General features: G+C 35.1%; 2 protein-coding genes across 2 annotated transcripts; both read right to left on the minus strand.

The window, feature by feature from the left end:
- Positions 1-2,259: 2,259 nt before the first annotated feature.
- LOC150057553 (olfactory receptor 14K1-like) lies at positions 2,260-3,234 on the minus strand. The gene has a single exon (XM_090340246.1). It carries the CDS (start codon positions 3,232-3,234, stop codon positions 2,260-2,262), a length of 975 nt encoding a protein of 324 aa, XP_090196372.1.
- A 9,811-nt stretch (positions 3,235-13,045) lies between these two features.
- LOC150057554 (olfactory receptor 14C36-like) lies at positions 13,046-14,878 on the minus strand. Its single transcript, XM_090339743.1, has 2 exons — positions 14,865-14,878; positions 13,046-13,985 (listed from the first exon to the last, which is right to left on the minus strand). Exons 1-2 carry the CDS (start codon positions 14,876-14,878, stop codon positions 13,046-13,048), a joined length of 954 nt encoding a protein of 317 aa, XP_090195869.1.
- Between the last annotated feature and the right edge of the window lie 3,465 nt (positions 14,879-18,343).

An 18,343-nucleotide genomic window follows, 5' to 3' on the forward strand; every position in this document is an offset into this window, starting at 1 on the left:
CTGATAGTAATACAGGAAGCTGTTTAATTATATTGCTAGAGTTGTTTTATATCTGAATAACCTGTTTGGGGGGAAAGTTCCATAGGAGGCTCAGAATGTATACACAACATCTGTTGGTTGAACTATTTTATAAATACCTGGAAAGTTCATCTGTTCTATGATGTCATTAATTTTGGTGTTTCTCCGCTGATTTTTATTTTCTACCTTCATGACCTATCAGTTGGTGAGAGTAGATCATTGAAATCTCCTACTATTATTGTGTTGTGGTCTATGCATGTTTTGAAATCTAATAGGGCTTCATAACATCAATTTGATAGTCTTCTTTTACGTTCCATTATGCGAACTATTTGTGGGGCAATATTAGTTCTTAAAAAGTCTGTGGTGGTTGTTTGGAGACTCCTTATTACTGTTAAATTGTGTTGGTTCATATATTTAGATGACTTTTATTTCTTTCTATTCAAATTAAATATGTCATATATCTAGAATCTAAGCATTTTTTCTATATATTCTAGATATGAAAGTCTCCCTAAATTTCATTCAATATTTATTGATAAATTTTCTCATATTAATTTGGATCTTTCACCTTTTTGCCAGTCTTCTTCATCTTTTCCAAATACAAGCTTTTGGTCTCATTGATCATTTCTTTTTTTAATTTATTTGTTTGTTTTCATATGTTTATTATTGTAATTAATAGAAGGGTTACATGATATTTGCCAGATAGATGGTGCATTAATTCCCATACACTGATACCGTTTCACATGTCTTGGTCCTCATTTCCCTTCTCCCCACCCCCATAACTCTTCTTGTTTTCTTCCCCCCTTCCCTATCCAATTTCAAATAACCAAATACATTGATCATTTCTGTTGATCCTTTAGTCTTTACTTAAAACTCTTGGGCTGCATTCATATTACTAATTTCTTTCTATGTAATTTTGGGGTTTGTATTGTTAGAATTAGAGTTTTCCTTAAAGTATAGTTTGATCAGTAGGAACTTTGGGCTCTCCTAGGAGAGATTTACAATAGAAATAAATCTAGAGACATAAGGCCAAATAGTATGACACTAAATGTAAGGACCTCCAGGAAAAGGAAACAAAAGCCATAAATGAGTGGTGGTTGTCCTTAATGTACTATATTATCTCTCATCTCTTTTGCTATCCCTTGGTTATCTCATATTGTTATAATATTTCACCTTGTTATCTGTTATATTTTATATGTGCTTAATTGGTTATTTGAAATTGGATAGGGAAGGGGGAAAAATCAAGATGAGCAGGGGGAAGGGAGAGTGAAATGGGGACCATATCATGAGAATGGATATCAATGTTTGTGAAGTCATGCACTTTCTCTCTGGTGAATTAAATGTAACCCTTCTATTAATTACAATAAATGATGAAAAACAAACAAAAACTTGTAGTTTGGAAATGCAAATTCATAAAAGCCAGCCTAAAGTAACATAAATATGAATAGGCAAAATATTAGATGTTTACATGTAATCATTTATACCACTAATAAATTATAAAAAATAATAATGGCAGGGATTTTTAGTTACAAGTCATAAATATTAAAACAAATCACATATTTTATTTCTTAGTAATGCCACTTTTAACTTTAGCACAAGAAATTTACAGGTAGCTAACAAGGGGAACATAATTTCTGGAATTTAGTATTGTCTTAACTCTGTAGCTTATAGCAATTATTTTCCTTTCAATATCAAAAATATTAGACCATCCTCTTATAGACACATCTCTCTCGCTCTTATTTCTCTCTCTGTTTCTCAGCATGGTCTTAAACTCTTCTCAAATTTTAAGGGCTACTTTGATTGCATTGTGATCACTTGTAATAACAAAAGTAACCTTTTAAAATATTAAAGTAACGAATTCCCAGGTTTTAACGATCTTGACATGATTTCCCTCTGGTGAAGCCTGTCATGAAGACTGTGAAGAGCTTATATAGATCCTGAGAGGACAATTTTATCAATATAGCCCTATTCTCAATTTTTTAAAGTTTTATTGTTATCGTAGAGGTAATATATAGAATGATTACAGTTACATAAGTCAGAAAACATTTCCTCCTGGACAAAGTCTTCCTTTCCTTCACTCGTTTTTTTTTTCTTTCACCAGTTTTTGCCTCCCATCCTCCTTTCCCCAGTCATAAAGTTCATTTTCAAATAGTTGCTTTAAGTAACACATTGAACTATTTAAATCACAACACAAAGGACCTATGAGTATATGAACAAGTGCCTAGGAATAATAGAATAAACATTTTAGTCAGCCTTTCTGTACATTAATCTATTGTTTTCCCCATAACACTTATAAAGATTCAGCTTCTGCAGAACTTTCCACACTGATGATTTGATTTCCTTATTTTTCAGGCTATATATTATTGGGTTCAAAGATGGAGACATCACAGAGTATAAAACAGACACTACAAAGTCTACAGTATGTGGAGAATCAGGGACTGGCTTCAAATAGGCAGTGGCACCTGTCACCAAAAATGTAATCACAACTATGAGATGGGGCACGCAGGTGGAGAAGGCTTTGGACCGGCCTTGTAATGATGGCATTCTTATCACTGTCCTGAAGACATAAACATATGAAATACCAATGCACAGCCAACAGAGAAATCCCCATATAAGCCCTATGGTCACACTAACATCAATAGTGACATGAGTCTTAGAACAAGAGATCTTTAGTAGAGAGGGGACATCACAGAAAAACTGTGGAACTTTTCTGGAGTCACAGAAAGATAAAGAGAAAGTTCCAGATGAGTATAGACCCCCAAAGGTACTCCCAAACATCCAAGATACAGCTACCATCTGAACACAGACTCCCCTGTTCATAATGACATCATAGCGTAGTGGGTGACAGATGGCCACATAGCGGTCATAGGACATGGCTGTCAAGATGCAAAACTCACAACTAGCAAAATGAACCACTAAAAAAAACTGACACACACATCCTGGGAAAGAGATGATGCTCCTGTGGGTGAAAGAGTTCAGAATGAGGTTTGGGACAGTGGCTGAAATGAGACCTGCATCAAACAAGGACAAGTTCTTCAGGAAGAAGTACATGGGGATGTGAAGACACCTGTCCACAGTGACAAGGGTGAAGATGAGAAGATTCCCTATGAGAGCCTCCAGGTAGATCAGCAGGAAGAGAAAGCCATGGAAGACCTGGAGCTGCTGGCTGTCAGAGAACTGGGTGAGGAAGAAGTCCATGTCCACAGTGAAGTTGTCCATGGCATCCACTGCATTTATCTCACATGAGACCAAGCAAGTGCAGACAACTTCTTCCTGTCTATCAGAACATCTTCACTCCTGTAAGAACTCAACTATGTTATATTTATAAAAACACAATTGCTTTTACTTTCGTAAATTCATGTTTAGGTTCTGTGACACTGAAGTGTCATTGTCAATATGTGATACAGCAATATATGGTGGAAAAATCAATTAGACACAGTTCAAGTGGAAAAAAATACAGTTTTTCCTTGATTTATATTATTATGTCTGCATATCAACTTTACACTGAATTATTAACTAATTCTTTTCAAAAATAAAATAATGGCTGTACCATACTGAATTTATAGAGCAAGTTCAGTCTTTTTTTTTTTACGAAGAATAAAAGTATTGTCTTTCATACTTAGTTATTGGTGGTGAGACCTACAGTCCAGCCACTATCATTGTTAATAGGGAGGTCCCTTAAAGGAATGTGGGACTCCTGTATGATCTATCCATACCCATTCTGAAAGTATACCCAACCTCATCAAAGTCAGCATACTATAGATATTCTTTTTATATTATTGTAGAGTTTATATTGTGCATTGTATATATATATATATATTATTTTATTGTTAGGGAGATGTATAGAGTAGTTACAGTTACATACTTCAGGTAGTGGGTACATTACTTCTTCCACACTGATACTCCTCCTCCCCATGTTTTTCTCCCACTTTCCCTCCCACCACCCTTCTAGATATTTTTATATATCCATGTTTATTACACAAGCATCAAATTGGAAAGATTATATAATCGGTCTAGGTCTCCAAATAGGAATATGATCAATAGATAAGGGAAATGTGAGGTATACACATATATATTCACAGATACAATAGTTTACATATATATGAATATACATGAACATATATATCCATATATTTATGTGCATATATGAATATTCATATATATCTTCATATGAATTAATCTTCATATGAATATTATGTAATTTTCAGGAGACTATTTTGAACTTGAAATCAACACGTTAAATGAAATAAGACAAGTATTACTTATTTTGTCTCCTTTATAGAACCTGGGGTAACAATCACTTGTTATATGGCTTTTGTTTCTATATCCTCGTGGTCCTTAAATTTAGCACCATACTATATGGCCTCATGTATCTAGATTTTCTCTCATCTGTTTTGTTGGTTATCCCATATTTTTACAGTATTTCAACTTGTTATCTGATATATTTGATGTATGTGTATTTGGTTATTTGAAGTCAGATAGGGAAGGGGGAAAACAAGATGAGGGGTGGGAGTGGAGAGAGGGAAATGGGGACCAAGACATGAGAAAGGGTAGCAATGTATGTGAACTAATGCACCCTCTCTCTGTTGAATATAATGTAACCCTTCTATTAATTACAATAAAAATACATGAAAAAAAAAGAAAACTGAAGAGAAACTGGTAGTCAATCACAAAATAGAGAATGAATCTATTGTGTAACCAGAAAACATACATAGCTTTTGTTGGAGAAACCGTATTGAACTTGCCATTTAGATGACCAAAATTCCATTTGTCCCACCATGCTTATATCTGTGTTCATATATAATATACAAATAACTTTTTATGTGTGTAAATTTTCCTTTGACTGTGTCCATTATTTTGTGAATCATGAAAATTATGACTGCATTGTAATTAAAATTAATATTATTAAATAAAACCTGGTGTGGGGCCTGAGTTTGGCCTACTGGTAGAGTGCTTGCCTAGCATGCACAAAGACCCGGGTTCGATATCCTCGGTACCACATACATAGAAAAAAGCCAGAAGTGGTGCTGAGGCTCAAGTGGTAGAGCTCTAGCCTTGAGAAAGTCCAAGGACAGCGCTCAGGCCCTGAGCCCAAGCCCAAGACTGACAAAAAAACAAAAACAACAACAAACCCTGGGGTAAGGTTTGGGGAGGAAAAAAATAAAAGAAACAAAAGATTAGTAGGAATACAGAAAGGAAAAGGGGAAAACAGGAGGAGATTGGGAGAAAAAGAGTAATAGGAATGTGGAATATGATCAAAGTACATTAGAAGCAAATATGGAAATGTCATAATATAACCCACTACTTTTTGAAATTAATAATGAAACTGTTTTAAATGTGTTTATATTTGTTGAACTTTCTGTATTTTTTGGGTGCTTGATTCTTTTATTCATGTGATTATTAAAAAGACTTTTGCCTACATGTAAATTTTGCATACATTTCTAAACCACATGGAATAAATATAATGACATGTATGCAAAAGACTTATGGTTTTTATAAAGCCATTATAACCTCTCCCTTGAAACAGATGAAGCCAAAATATTATCATTAAAATATTGTCTTTTAAATTATACATATGTATAACAAATCTTGTGGTTAAAAAACAGATACAAAGCAGTTTTTAAGGGATCGAGAGTTTGGTAGAATTCTTCATTAGCATGCTTGAAAACCCTGGTTCCATTCCTTGGTACCGTATACATAAAAAAGAGCTGGAAGTGGTGCTGAGGCTCAAGTGGTAGAGCTCTAGCTTTGCGATAGTTCAAGGAAAGTGACAACCCTGAGCTCAAATCCAGGACTGGCAAAAAAAAGTTTTTAAAAAGCTTATATATAAAGATGCTTAAAATGAGATTTATGCTTATGTGAATATTGGTGTAATAACATTGATGGATAATGAGCAGTATATAAATATGCACCCAATATGAACCATACTAACTATTCCCTACCAGAAATTTGTTTATAAATGTATTAATGTACATTCTCTATTCTCTTCTTTGTCTTTCTCTGTCTCTTTGTGTCTCTGTTTCTCTATTCCTCTGGCCCCTCTCCCTCCTTCATAATCACAACATGGCTATCACCTGTTATTAGAATTAATATGAAGAAAACAATGTTACCAATAGTCAACAAAATTCCAAATTATGTATACAAAGTAGAACTATAGAACTAATGAGCTGCTTCCCTAACAAAACATTCATCCTTGGACAGAGATGAATAATATAGTGAGAAAAATGGCATATAGGAATTCTTTCAGGTAGATAATAAAGGATACTTTTAGTTGAAAAAGTTTTTAAATAATAAATTTGTCTTAAAATGTTCTTTGCTACTTACCTCATCTGATATCTATTGAAGTTGCCAAGCTTTCTTAGATGTGGGAGAGAGGAATTCACAGTGGCCTGGGTGAAATAGCAGAATTTTCAGAAGACTTGAAGGAGTGGGGGCACATATATTAAGGTGAGAAAATTACTTTAACTGTAAATAGAATCTAGTAAGGAAATTGCTAGCATATCTAATAATTGAAAGGGTAATCAACTGGACATCTTGAATTGATAATTTTCTGAAGGATAACATAGTGTAACTGTGTGCTTATGAATGACACTTGAAATTGTAGCTATTCAAAGGACTGAGAACTGAAGATCACGATTCAAATGCAGCCCTGACAGGAAACTCCATGAGACACTTATCTACAATAAATCATCAAAATTAAAAGTAGATCTGTAGCTCAAGTGTTATAGCTTTAGCCTTGAGCAAAACAAATGAAAAGAAAAAAATGCAAAAGAAAAGAAAAGAAAAGAAAAAACACCACAAGTGCAGTACACAGGCAATGAGTTCCAGCTGAAGGATCAGCATACACACACACACACACACACACACACACACAGAGTTAAATTTGAAAGTCCATTCCCTTAGAGGAGCATCTCTGGTCCAAACAGTTAAAAAGTCATGCATTATATTAAAAACGTATTAGTATGTATTATGTGTATTACGTGAATTCAGTGTTATTTTCAAACTTAACGCATGACCCATCAACTCAACTCCTCTATCTGTCTCCTTTATACCCCCTGACTGTGTGTGTGTGTGTGTGTGTGTGTGTGTGTGTGTGTGTGTGTGTGTGTGTGTGTCCCCTGGGGTTTGAACTCACAATCTAAGCTCAGACCCTGAGATTTTTGTTCAGGGCATGTGTAGCAGCACCATTCCTGGCTGTTCCTGAGTAGTTAATTAGAGGTAGTGGAATAAACTAGTCTTATGCACTTGACTACTACGGATGGTTTCAAATGGCAATCCTCAGATCTCAGCCTCCTGAATAGGATTACAGGAGTGAGCCACCAGAACCTGGCTTCTCTACATTAAAAAAGAAAAACTTTCAACAGGTTTATCAATGTACTGAAATGATTTTGATCATATTCACTTTCTTTCACCCTCTCCTTTGGCTCTCCTCACTTCACAGATACCTGAATCCTAATTGAACCTCTTGCTCTTTACTTATTCAATTCCCTTTTAATTTACCAAGCTCAGTGTCTATAAAAGACACTTTCATATGTAATTTCTATATTGTATTTCATTTCCTTTAAAACCTCATAACAATCATATCACAAATACTGGAATTATCCATATATTATGCATGGTTAATGTGGTTCAGTCATCTTAAAAGTAACCTTCCGGCACACAAGTAAACAGTGAGTAAAGACAGGTCTCAGCTATCTATAATTTCTTTTTGTATAAAGTTATTCTCTGTGAAAGCAAACTGATTAATATTAAATCTAATTTTAGTAATGAAGATGTGCAATTGGCTTTTATTTTCCTTCTTTGAAATATAAATTTAGTTCTATGTCATATTAAAACACAACCTGCACCATCACTCCTATAGGGCACTGGATATAATATCATAATTACCAGTATTAGTGTGACAAATTCCAGGAAAAAAGAAAGGGGTCTGTGTAGCTTCTTACAAAAAGAAATGACAGGGCTTGGAATGTGGCTTAGTGGTAAAGTGTTTGCCTAGCATGCATGAAGCCCTGGGTTCAATTCCTGAGTACCATATACACAGAAAAAGCCAGCAGTGGCATTGTGGCTCAAGTGGTAGAGTGATAGCACCTGGGCACTGAGTTCAAGCACCAGGACTGTCAAAAAGAAAAAAAAAGAAAGTGAGGCAGGAAGGAAAGAAGGAAAGAAGTAAGGAAAACAACTATTTTCTAAGTAGCAATGCTAGATATCCCGAAAACATCATTCATCCTTTCATAAAAGGATAAATTCTTCAGATGATATCCAATATATACTGATATAATGTATAAGAAAAGTTTATATATTTTTAATTTTTTTTGCCAGTACTGGGGCTTGAACTCAGGGCCTGAGCACTGTCCTTGGGCTTTCCTCAAGTCCAGCTCTCTACCACTTGAGCCCCAGCACCACTTCCGGCTTTTTTTTTCAGTGTTTGCAGTAAAGAGGAATCAAACCCAGAGCATCATGCATGCGAGGCAAGCACTTTCCCACTAGGTCAAACAGCCGGCCCATAGAAAGGTGTTTTTTAAGTTTCTTAAAATGAACACTGGAAAGAAATTCAGATTTTACCTGGATTAACTTCATGCTGCAATGCTCTTACATGTAAAAAGGAATTCTTTGCATGTTCATAAGATCATAATTTCCTACAATCTTATGAACTATAAATATTCAAACACATCCAACAGATTCTAAATACTAAGATGTCCTTTTTGTAGAGATCTTTTATTATGTTTTAGGTGGGAGAGAAAGTCAGGGAGTTTTAGGTCAACTGAAGTCATTTCACTCATTCTAATGAGCTTGCAGTAACTTTCATTTCACTCTGCAACACCCTCTGAGAAACAATGGACTGAGTACAGAGTTCTCCTGGGTACCATGATGCAGCTATTCATGAAACCTCCAGGGTTCCACTAGAATAAGGTGTGTGTGCCCTGGGGCCTGACCCTCTCACCTCCTGCCTTGTAAGCTTACTATGGCTTTTCCCATATTGTCACTGACTCCAGACCAAAACAACACCATGCAATGCCTGTATATTTTGATTTCTACTGTATGTTTTAACTTTGTGACAATACAAGTTCATGTATATATTTGATGTATCAGGAAATTTTGACAGAGCCCAGTGCCAATGGCTCACCCCTATATTCCTAGCTATTCAGGAGGCTGAGAAATGGGTATAAAAGTCCATGAGACTCTTATTTCCAATTATCCACTAGAAAGTGGAAATGGAATGCTATGACTCAAGTGGTAGAGAGCATAGGGACAGTGACCAGGCTTGGAATACAAGCACCACGACCAATATCAACAAAAAAAGGAAAGAAAGAAAAAAGAGAGAGAAAAAAAGAAAGGAAAGAAAGAAAAAGAGAAAGAAAGGAAAGGAAGGAAAAAAAGAACAGAAAGGAAAGAAGAAAGAGAGAAGGACACAAAAATTATGACCAAGATTGTATTGTCAAAAAATAAGTCCCTACTAAAGTTGTAGAGAATAAGAGCACAGAGACAATGGCCAGGTTCAGAATTCAAGTTCCATGACCAACAAAGAAGAGAAGAAGAAGAAGATCCAACTTTACATCCAACTTTTCAAATACATTTATTTCCATCTTGTTAATATATAATTATATATAACATACATAATATCATGTACATTAATTTATAATACCCAAAATGCAAATGTAAATACATTATCCAAAGAAAGAATTAGGAAATGGATAAATACGGAATTAAAATTTCTCCACTTCAGTTAAGCTAGAGCAGATATGAAGAATATCATGATAGGTAATTCATTTCCATATATTTTTATTGTAATTAATGGAATGGTTACATTACATTGACCAGATACATTCACATACATTGATACCCTTTTTCATGTCTTGGTCCCCATTTCCCTACCCCCACCCCCACCCCTCATGTTGTTTTCCCCCCTTTTCTATCATATTTCCAATAACCAAATAAGCATATATACAATATATCAGATAACAAGGTGAAATATTGTAACAATATTAGATAACCAAGGGACAATGAAAGTGATGAGAGATAAAACAATACTTTAAGGACAACAATCACTCATTTTATTTGTTTCTATATCCTGGAGGTCCTTTCATTTAGCGTCTTACTATATGGCCTTATGTATCTAGGTGTTGCTCTATTGTAAATCTCTGCTAGGAGAGCCCAGGATTTCTACTGATTATAACAAAGGAAGGAAACCATTGAGCCTATGTTCCTTTGAATCTGGCTTACTTCACTTCATATGATTTTTTCTAAGTCTTTCCATTTCCTAACAAATGGGGCAAAGTTGTTCTTTCTGACAACAGCACAGAATTCCATTGTGTATAAATACCACATCTGGTTGATCCACTCATCAACTGAGGGGCATCTGGGTTGGTTCTTTGCTATGGTAAATAGTGCTGCAATGCACATCGTTGTGCTAGTGGATTTAGTATGTCTTTATTTGTGGATGAGTGGGTAAATGCCAAGTAGTGGAATTGCTGGGTCATAGGGGAGCTCTATGTTTAGTCTCTTGAGGAACTGCCATACTGCTTTCCATAGTGGTTGAACGAATTGAATTTGCACTCCCTCCAACAATGTAGTTGTGACCCCTCCTGGCCACATCCCCTCCAGCATTTGTTGTTATTAGATTTCTTGATCATGTCCATTCTAACTGGAGTGATGTGGAATCTTAGAGTTGTTTTGATTTGCATTTCTTTTGTGGCCAGATATGTCAAGCATTTCTTCATGTGTCTGTAGGCTATTGTTACTTCTTCTTCAGAGAAGACTCTCTTTAAGTCTTTGGCTCATCTTTTAATGGTATGGTTGTTTCTTTGGAGATTAGTTTTGGAGTGATTCAACTTTTTGAGCTGTTGATGTATTTTAGATATGAGGCCTTTGTCCGTTTTTTGGTTGGTGAAGATCTTCTTCCACTCTGCAGGCTTTTTAAATAATTTGCTAGCTATGTATTTTGCCATACAGAATCTCTGCAGTTTAATACAGTCCAACTTATTCAGACTTTCTGATTTGTTGTGCTTCTGGGTCCTTATTAAGAAAGTTTCGATTTGTGCCATGGAGACCTAGTGTATCTTCTATTCCTTCTTGTAAAGTTTTCAGTGTATCTGCTTTTATCTTGAGGTCTTTGATCCATTTGGAGTTAATCCTGGTGTAGGGTGACAGCTCTTTCTTCATTCTTCAGGGTTTCTCTTTTTCTTAACATTACAGGCAGATACCATTGCTTGCCATCTGATTTGTTTCTTTTCTTTTCTTTTCCCTAGTGCTATGTTTTAAACTCAGTGTCTGGGCACTGTCCTCAAGGCTAAGGCTCTACCACTTGAACCACAGCACCATTTCTGGCTTTTTTGTGTGTGTGGTCCATGGAATTGAACTTGGGTTTTGAGCATGTTAGGCAAGTACTCTACCATTAGGCTATGCTCCTGGCCCCTATCTGATTTCTTTAGCTCCTCTGTTCACAGGGCGTAGGGAATAAAAAGCTCTTTGGTTTAGTGTCTCTGATGTGAGAGGTCTCTGGAGAATCTTGTTCTGTATCTTGAACAATTTTTCAAAATTAAAGCTTTTCTTAATTTCCCCCTTTAGCTTTCTATTACGTCTTTTCAAACACAAATGATTTTTGTCCAATGGGATTTCATATATGAATAAACTTTCATTTACATAAATTATTCTTCACATGTGTGTAGGATTTAGCCTATTTCTCAATTGTTAACTTTGTCAGGAAGTCTCTCTCTCTCTCTCTCTCTGTGTCTCTCTCCTTCTCCCTCTCTCTCCACCTGTTTCTTTTTTTTGTGTGCCATTCTTGGAGTCATGAGGTTTGACCTCACGGGCTACATGCTATTTCTTAGCTTTTTTGTTTTGTTTTGTTTTTCTCAAGGCTACTGCTCTACTTCAGCCACAACTCCATGTCCCTTTTTTTTTTTTGGTTTTGGTTTTGGTAATTTATTGGAGATAAGCATCTACAGGCTTTCCTGCCCACTCTGGCTTTGAACGGCAGTCCTCCAATCTCAGTTTCCTGAATAGAATAGGTTACAGGTTTGAGTCACTGGTTCCTGGCATACTCTCTCATTTTTTAAATATTTAATGCAAGTAAGAAATTTATTGATTGATATTTTCTTTTGCTAGGCTCCCTCTGAACATGGAATTAGTTCATCTGTAACCTTTTTATATAAAAATTACTCAATAACATCATTGCCAATATATGTCAGAATTGTTATGAGACAATATTTTAAGCCATGTAGGAATTCAAAGTTTGGCAAGGACTTCTTTATTCATCCATTGTGAGGGAGAAATATTACATAGCTGTTTAGATAACAAATACAGAGACATTTTATTCAGAAAATACGTGTGAAATATACTGGAAATGAAAACAAAAATGAAAAAAATCTTATAGCCTAGTAGCAAGGCTTTATTCTTTAAAACATGCCATTCAGCATTTTTTGGCTTAACTAGTGACTCACCCAGGAAGTAGAAGAAAGCTCTTAGAGAACAGCAGATCCCTCTTCTCAATAAAAAGGGGAAAATATCAAAATTTTAAAAATTATTTTATGAGCATGTATTTTATTTTTCCCTCCTTTCTAAATAAATCACTGTTACTTTTAGCTCCATATTTTAGACCACTACTTTTGAGGTGAGCTTTTAAATTCCCAAGTACATAAATAGATTTATCAAACTATTTTATAGGTATTTTACATTTACATGGATAATGGCATATATTTTTTCAATCACTCTATAATGAACTTCCTGAAGTTTTCTTTGAAAGGCATCAACACACCTAATACTCGATAAATCAAAGGATTTTATATTTAAATAATTGTGGTAAATATATTTAGGTATATTGAAGAAGTTATATAAATGCTATAGTATTTATTCAATTTCCAAATAATAAAACAATAGGAAAATATAACATAATTGCAAGATTGATTATTTAGGTCTCCAGATATTTTGAAGTGAACAGTGTAAAATTTGAATTGCTTGGATAAAGATTGTATTCTTTTCTCAGTTTCAAGTTTTGTGTAGCTATATCTTGAGATGAATCCAAAATAGATTGCTATAGTTTTCCTGAATGAAATTTTCTTAATATTACTTTCCTCACAGCTTCTTTCATCTGTTTGTTTCTAAGACCATAGATGATTGGGTTCAAGAATGGAGGAACAATGGTGTACAATACAGAAAATATCATGTCCTGGATCATTTCAGAATTTGCTGGGGGCTTTAGGTACATAGAGCATGCAAAGATAAGAAACACTGACACCACAGCAATGTGAGGCACGCAGGTAGAAAAAGCCTTCCCTCGCTCTTCTTTGAGTGGGAACTTGAGTATAGTTGAAAACATTTGAACATATGACATAGCAATGAAGACAGAGCAGCTACCACCAAACCCAATGACAGACAAAATATTCAAGAGGTTGTTACTAAAAATGTCTGAGCAAGAAATCCTCAGCAGAGAGGGAATATCACAGAAAAACTGATGTATCACATTTGACTGACAAAAAGACAGTCGGAATGTGCTGCCAGTGTGCAGAGCTGCATAGAGGAAACCACCGAGCAGACAAAACAGTGTTATTCCTTTGCAAAATTGGAGATTGATAATGACAGGGTATTGGAGAGGCTGGCAGATGGCCACATAGCGGTCCCAAGCCATCACAGTTAGGAACAACAGCTCCATACTTACACAGCAAAGAAACAGATAGATCTGAGTTGCACAGCCCACCACAGAAATCGCCCTATTGTCAGTGAGAGAGTTGACACAGGCACTGGGGACAGTGACAGAAATGTAGCCCATGTCCACAATGGATAGGTTCCTGAGGAAGAAGTACATGGGCGTGTGCAGGTTCTGGTCAAGAGTGGTGACAGTGATGATGATCAGATTCCCTAGCAGGGTGGCCAGGTACATGAGCAAAAGCAGTGTGGAGAGCAGGAGCCTGAGCTCCCACGCCTCCGCAAAGCCCTCCAGGAGAAACTCAGTCACAGTGCTGACATTGACCATGCTCTGCAAAATGCTAGTTTATCTGAAAAAATAAAATCAGAGAAAATTTGGAACTATAAAATAATTCATAAAAATATGACTCAATCCTTTATTTGACAACGAATGCTTTCACTTTAAACATTTGGTCTTCAAGATTCCAAAACATAGGGCTTTGTTCCTCTGAATTCCATGAATTTTAACCATGTCTAAATAGTCAGCATATAAAGATCTAACAGTGGTAGGGTGCTACATGATTATTTTAGGTATGATGTTAAGCATGTTTATTTCCCACAAAAAAGCTCATGGATTTTATTAATGAGGATTAAAATGGCAGTCTTCAAGCTATTTGCAGGGTGAATTTTTTGAATAAGTGAATAATAAACTCAGCTAAGCTATATAAAATATATGTGTTTGTGTTTATATATTAGGTACAGAGTTTATGTGTATTATGTATTATAGTTGTACAAATATGCTTGCATATTTGTAAGCATATTTATCACATTTGTATATTTTTACTACATAATAATATTGAATTAAACTATCTAGACAGAGATAGTATATAGATGTTGTTCATTTATCGGTGGGAGACAGAGACAATTATATATTCTTTTTCCAAAGAAATACAAAAGTACAAAGCAATATGATTTCTCCAAAATATACACCAATTATTAAATGTCAAGTAATCCAAGACTACTGCTTTTAGCAATATCTTAGATTATTTACATATAGCACCTATGCTATGTTTTTACATGATATAAAAATTAAGGAAAATAATTCCATAATAACCTGTTACAAAAATAAAAGAAACACAAAAAGAAATATTTACCAAATGTTATTAATATTGTACTTCACTCACAGTTCTTACTATAGCTATGTTGGGATAGGCATAATGGGTTAGAACGTAGAGCTTTGCATATGTTAGATAAAGTGCTCTATCACTTGAGCTATGCTTCTTAATTTTTTTAATCTGATTATTTTGGGGATGAGGTTAGGCTTAAGCCAAGACTTGCATGGACTGTGATTTCTTATTAAGAGTTTCTGTATAGCTGATGTTACAGGCTTATACCATCATTCCCAGTTGTTTTCATTGAGTCTCATGATCTTTCGTGTTTGTGTTTACCTGTAAGAACAATTCTTCCAATCATATCCTCCCATGTAATGCTGGGATAACCAGCATGTACCAAGTCACCGAGCAAGTGAAATTTTACCATACTCCACAGGACATTTGAAATTCAGTAAACTCTATATAAGAAGTAATGTGATTTTCTGTAATTTGCTATTTTCCTTCAAGTAATTATTAGTTTTTGTCTGAATTATTGTTTTTACAAATGAACTAGTCTCACATACAGAAATATATGGACTTCTGAATTGATAGTCTTGTTCGTTTGACTATAGTTTCCTTTCTATTAAAAAAAAACTATAGATCATTGTGAATTTCTAATATGAATAAGAAGGAAGACAAAAACTCAGGAGTTATCACTGCATACTCACAGTTAAGGATTCATCTTAAAGTAAAGAAGAGAGCAAAGCTTTCTCATTAATTTTTCCAAATAAAAGCCTAAAGATGACATAACTTCAGGTACATAAAATCCTCCATATATTTTTTAAATGGCTCATTTGTATTCTCTTGTCTACAATGTGGGCCTTTTCTTGCATCACAAGCAAAGTCTCTGGGAACTCATTTCTTTAGGGCCCAGGGGAAATTTCTGTCAGGTAATAAACTTCAGAGGACAGGAAACAGGACCCAAATAAATCCAAAAGTTCACATGCATTGAAGAATAGAATTAGTGTTAGCTATTAATGTTTAGAGTTGATAACTCATTTGTAGGACTGGTAAACTTAGGGAACATAAATAAATCTTAATGATTGGAAGAATGTTTTGGAATCATCTTTGCAAACCTACCTTAAGACAGCATTCTATATTTTAATCATTAACTCAACACACACACACACACACACACACACACACACACACACACTCTCACATGCTCACAAAGGGAGCTACGGGGGGGGAGAAAGACATATAGATACAGAGAGATTATAGTGTTATTTAGTCATGAGAAAAATTTGAAGAATGAAATGGAAATTATTTCATTTAAAATGTCAAAATAGGGTTTGGGCTAGTTTATTAGTGGAAATGTACCTGTGTAGTAAGTCCAATGACCCGAATTTAAATCCTTGTCTTAGAAAATGCAAAATGTCACTCCCCCAAAAGGCCAAATTTTTTATAAAAATACAGGATATGGGAAGTGGTGCTGTGGCTGAAGTGGTAGGGCAGTAGCCTTGAACTGAAGAGCTCAGGGACAGCAATCAGGCCCCGAGTTCAATCTCCACAACTGAAAAAAAAGGACTTTTCTGCCTAGGCTAGCTTTCAACCGCAATCCTCAAATTTCAATCCTCTCAAGTAATTAGGATTACAAGCATGAGCCAGTGATGCCCAGCAAATTTTCCATTTTTTCCTTTTTCTCTTTTCTTTTCTTCTTTTTATTCAGTTATAGGACTTGAACTCTTGGCTTGGGCTTTTCAGGTCAAGGCTACTGCCCTAGCCCTTGAGCCACAGCACCACGTCTGGTTTTCTAGTGGTTAATTGGAGTTAAGTGTCTCATCGACTTCAGGGCCGAGCTGGCTTTGAACTGCAGTAGTCAGATCTCAGCTTCCTGAGTAGCTAGGGTTACAGGCATGAGGCACTTCACCTGGCAATATTTCACTTTTTAAAACATTTTACTTGATATAACTTTGGTTTTGTGAAATAGTCACGCACAGCTATAAACTTTCCATGCACACGATCGCAATTTCTATATTCTAAAGGTTGTACAAGTTTCCATTTTCATCTTTTGAATCCTAGGCATTTATGGATTTCCTCTCTGATTTTTTCAATGGGCCACTTATCATTTTACAAGATATTTTTTCAACTCCATGAGTTTGAGTAAATTCGGTTATTTCTTTTGCTCTTCAGGTCTAGTTTTTTTACATTATGAACTGATAGTAATACAGGAAGCTGTTTGAATTATATTGCTAGACTTGTTTTATGTCTGAATGATCTGTTTTGGGGGGAAAGTTCCATAGGATGCTGAGAATGTATACTCAACATCTGTTGGTTGAAATATTTTATAAATATCTGGCAAATTCATCTGTTCTATGGTGTCATTAATTTTGGTGTTTCTTTACTGACTTATATTTTCTAGCTTCATGACCTATCAATTAGTGAGAGTAGATCATTGAAATCTCCTACAATTGTGTTGGGGTTTATGAATGTTTTTAATTCCAATAGTGATGCATAACATCAATTTGATAGTCTTCTTTTCCTTTCTATTATGGGGACTGATTGTAGAGCAATATTAGTTCCTTAAAGGTCTGTTTGTTGCTGATGTTGTTGTTGTTGTTATTTGGAGACTCCCTATTACTGTTAAATTGCGTTGTTCATATATTTAGAGGATTTTTTTTTGCCAGTCCTGGGCTTAAGCTCAGGGCCTGAGCACTGTCCTTGGATTTTCTTAAGGCTAGAGCTCTACCACTTGAGCCTCAGCACTACTTCTGGCTTTTTTTCTATGTATGGGTACTGAGGAATCGAACCGGGGTCTTCGTGCATGCTAGGCAAGCACATTAACCACTAGGCCAAACTCCCGGCCTCTATTTAGAGGATTTTTATTTCCTTCATTCAAATTTAATTAGGTCTTATACATTTAGAATATATGCATTTCTCTAGATATTCTAGATAAGCATTAGAGAATTCCCAATATTTCTCTAAATTTCACTTAATACATACTGATATATTTTCTGATATTTAATTTCATTAATTAGGATCTTTTCCCCTTTTAGCCAATCTTCTTTATCTTTTCCAAAACCAAGCTTTTCGTCTCATCGATCATTTCTGTTGATCCTCTAGTCATTACTTAAAACACTTTGGCTGCATTCATATTTCTTATTTCTTTCTATGAAATTTTGGGGTTTGAATTGTTGGAATTAGAGCTTTCTTTAAAATATAGCTTGAAAATCTGAATTCATTAACGCCAAGGTAAAGTAACATAAATGTAAAAAGGGCAAAATAATAGATGTTTACATGTAATCATTTATACTATTAATAAATTATGAAAAGATAGTAATGGCAGGGATTTTTAGTTAGGATTTACTAATATTAACAAATCACATTTATTATTTCTTAGTAATGCCACTTTTAACTTTAGCACAAGAAATTTACACGTAGCTAGTAAAAGCCACATAATTTCTGAAATTTTCTATTGTCCTCACTCTGTAGCTTATAGCAATTATTCTCCTTTCAATATCAACAATATTAGACCATCCTCTTGTAGACACCTTTCTCTCTCTCTCTCTCTCTCTCTCTCTCTCTCTCTCTCTCTCTCTCTCTCTCTCTCTCTCTCT

The sequence above is a fragment of the Megascapheus bottae genome, chromosome 10, assembly GCF_031878675.1.
Source record: "Megascapheus bottae isolate mThoBot1 chromosome 10, mThoBot2.hap1, whole genome shotgun sequence".
NCBI classification, from domain to species: domain Eukaryota; kingdom Metazoa; phylum Chordata; class Mammalia; order Rodentia; family Geomyidae; genus Megascapheus; species Megascapheus bottae.

What these genes read in the sequence shown, in the direction of transcription:
- LOC150057553 (XM_090340246.1), bottom strand. Translation starts at nt 3,234, where the DNA reads ATGGACAACTTCACTGTGGACATGGACTTCTTCCTCACCCAGTTCTCT.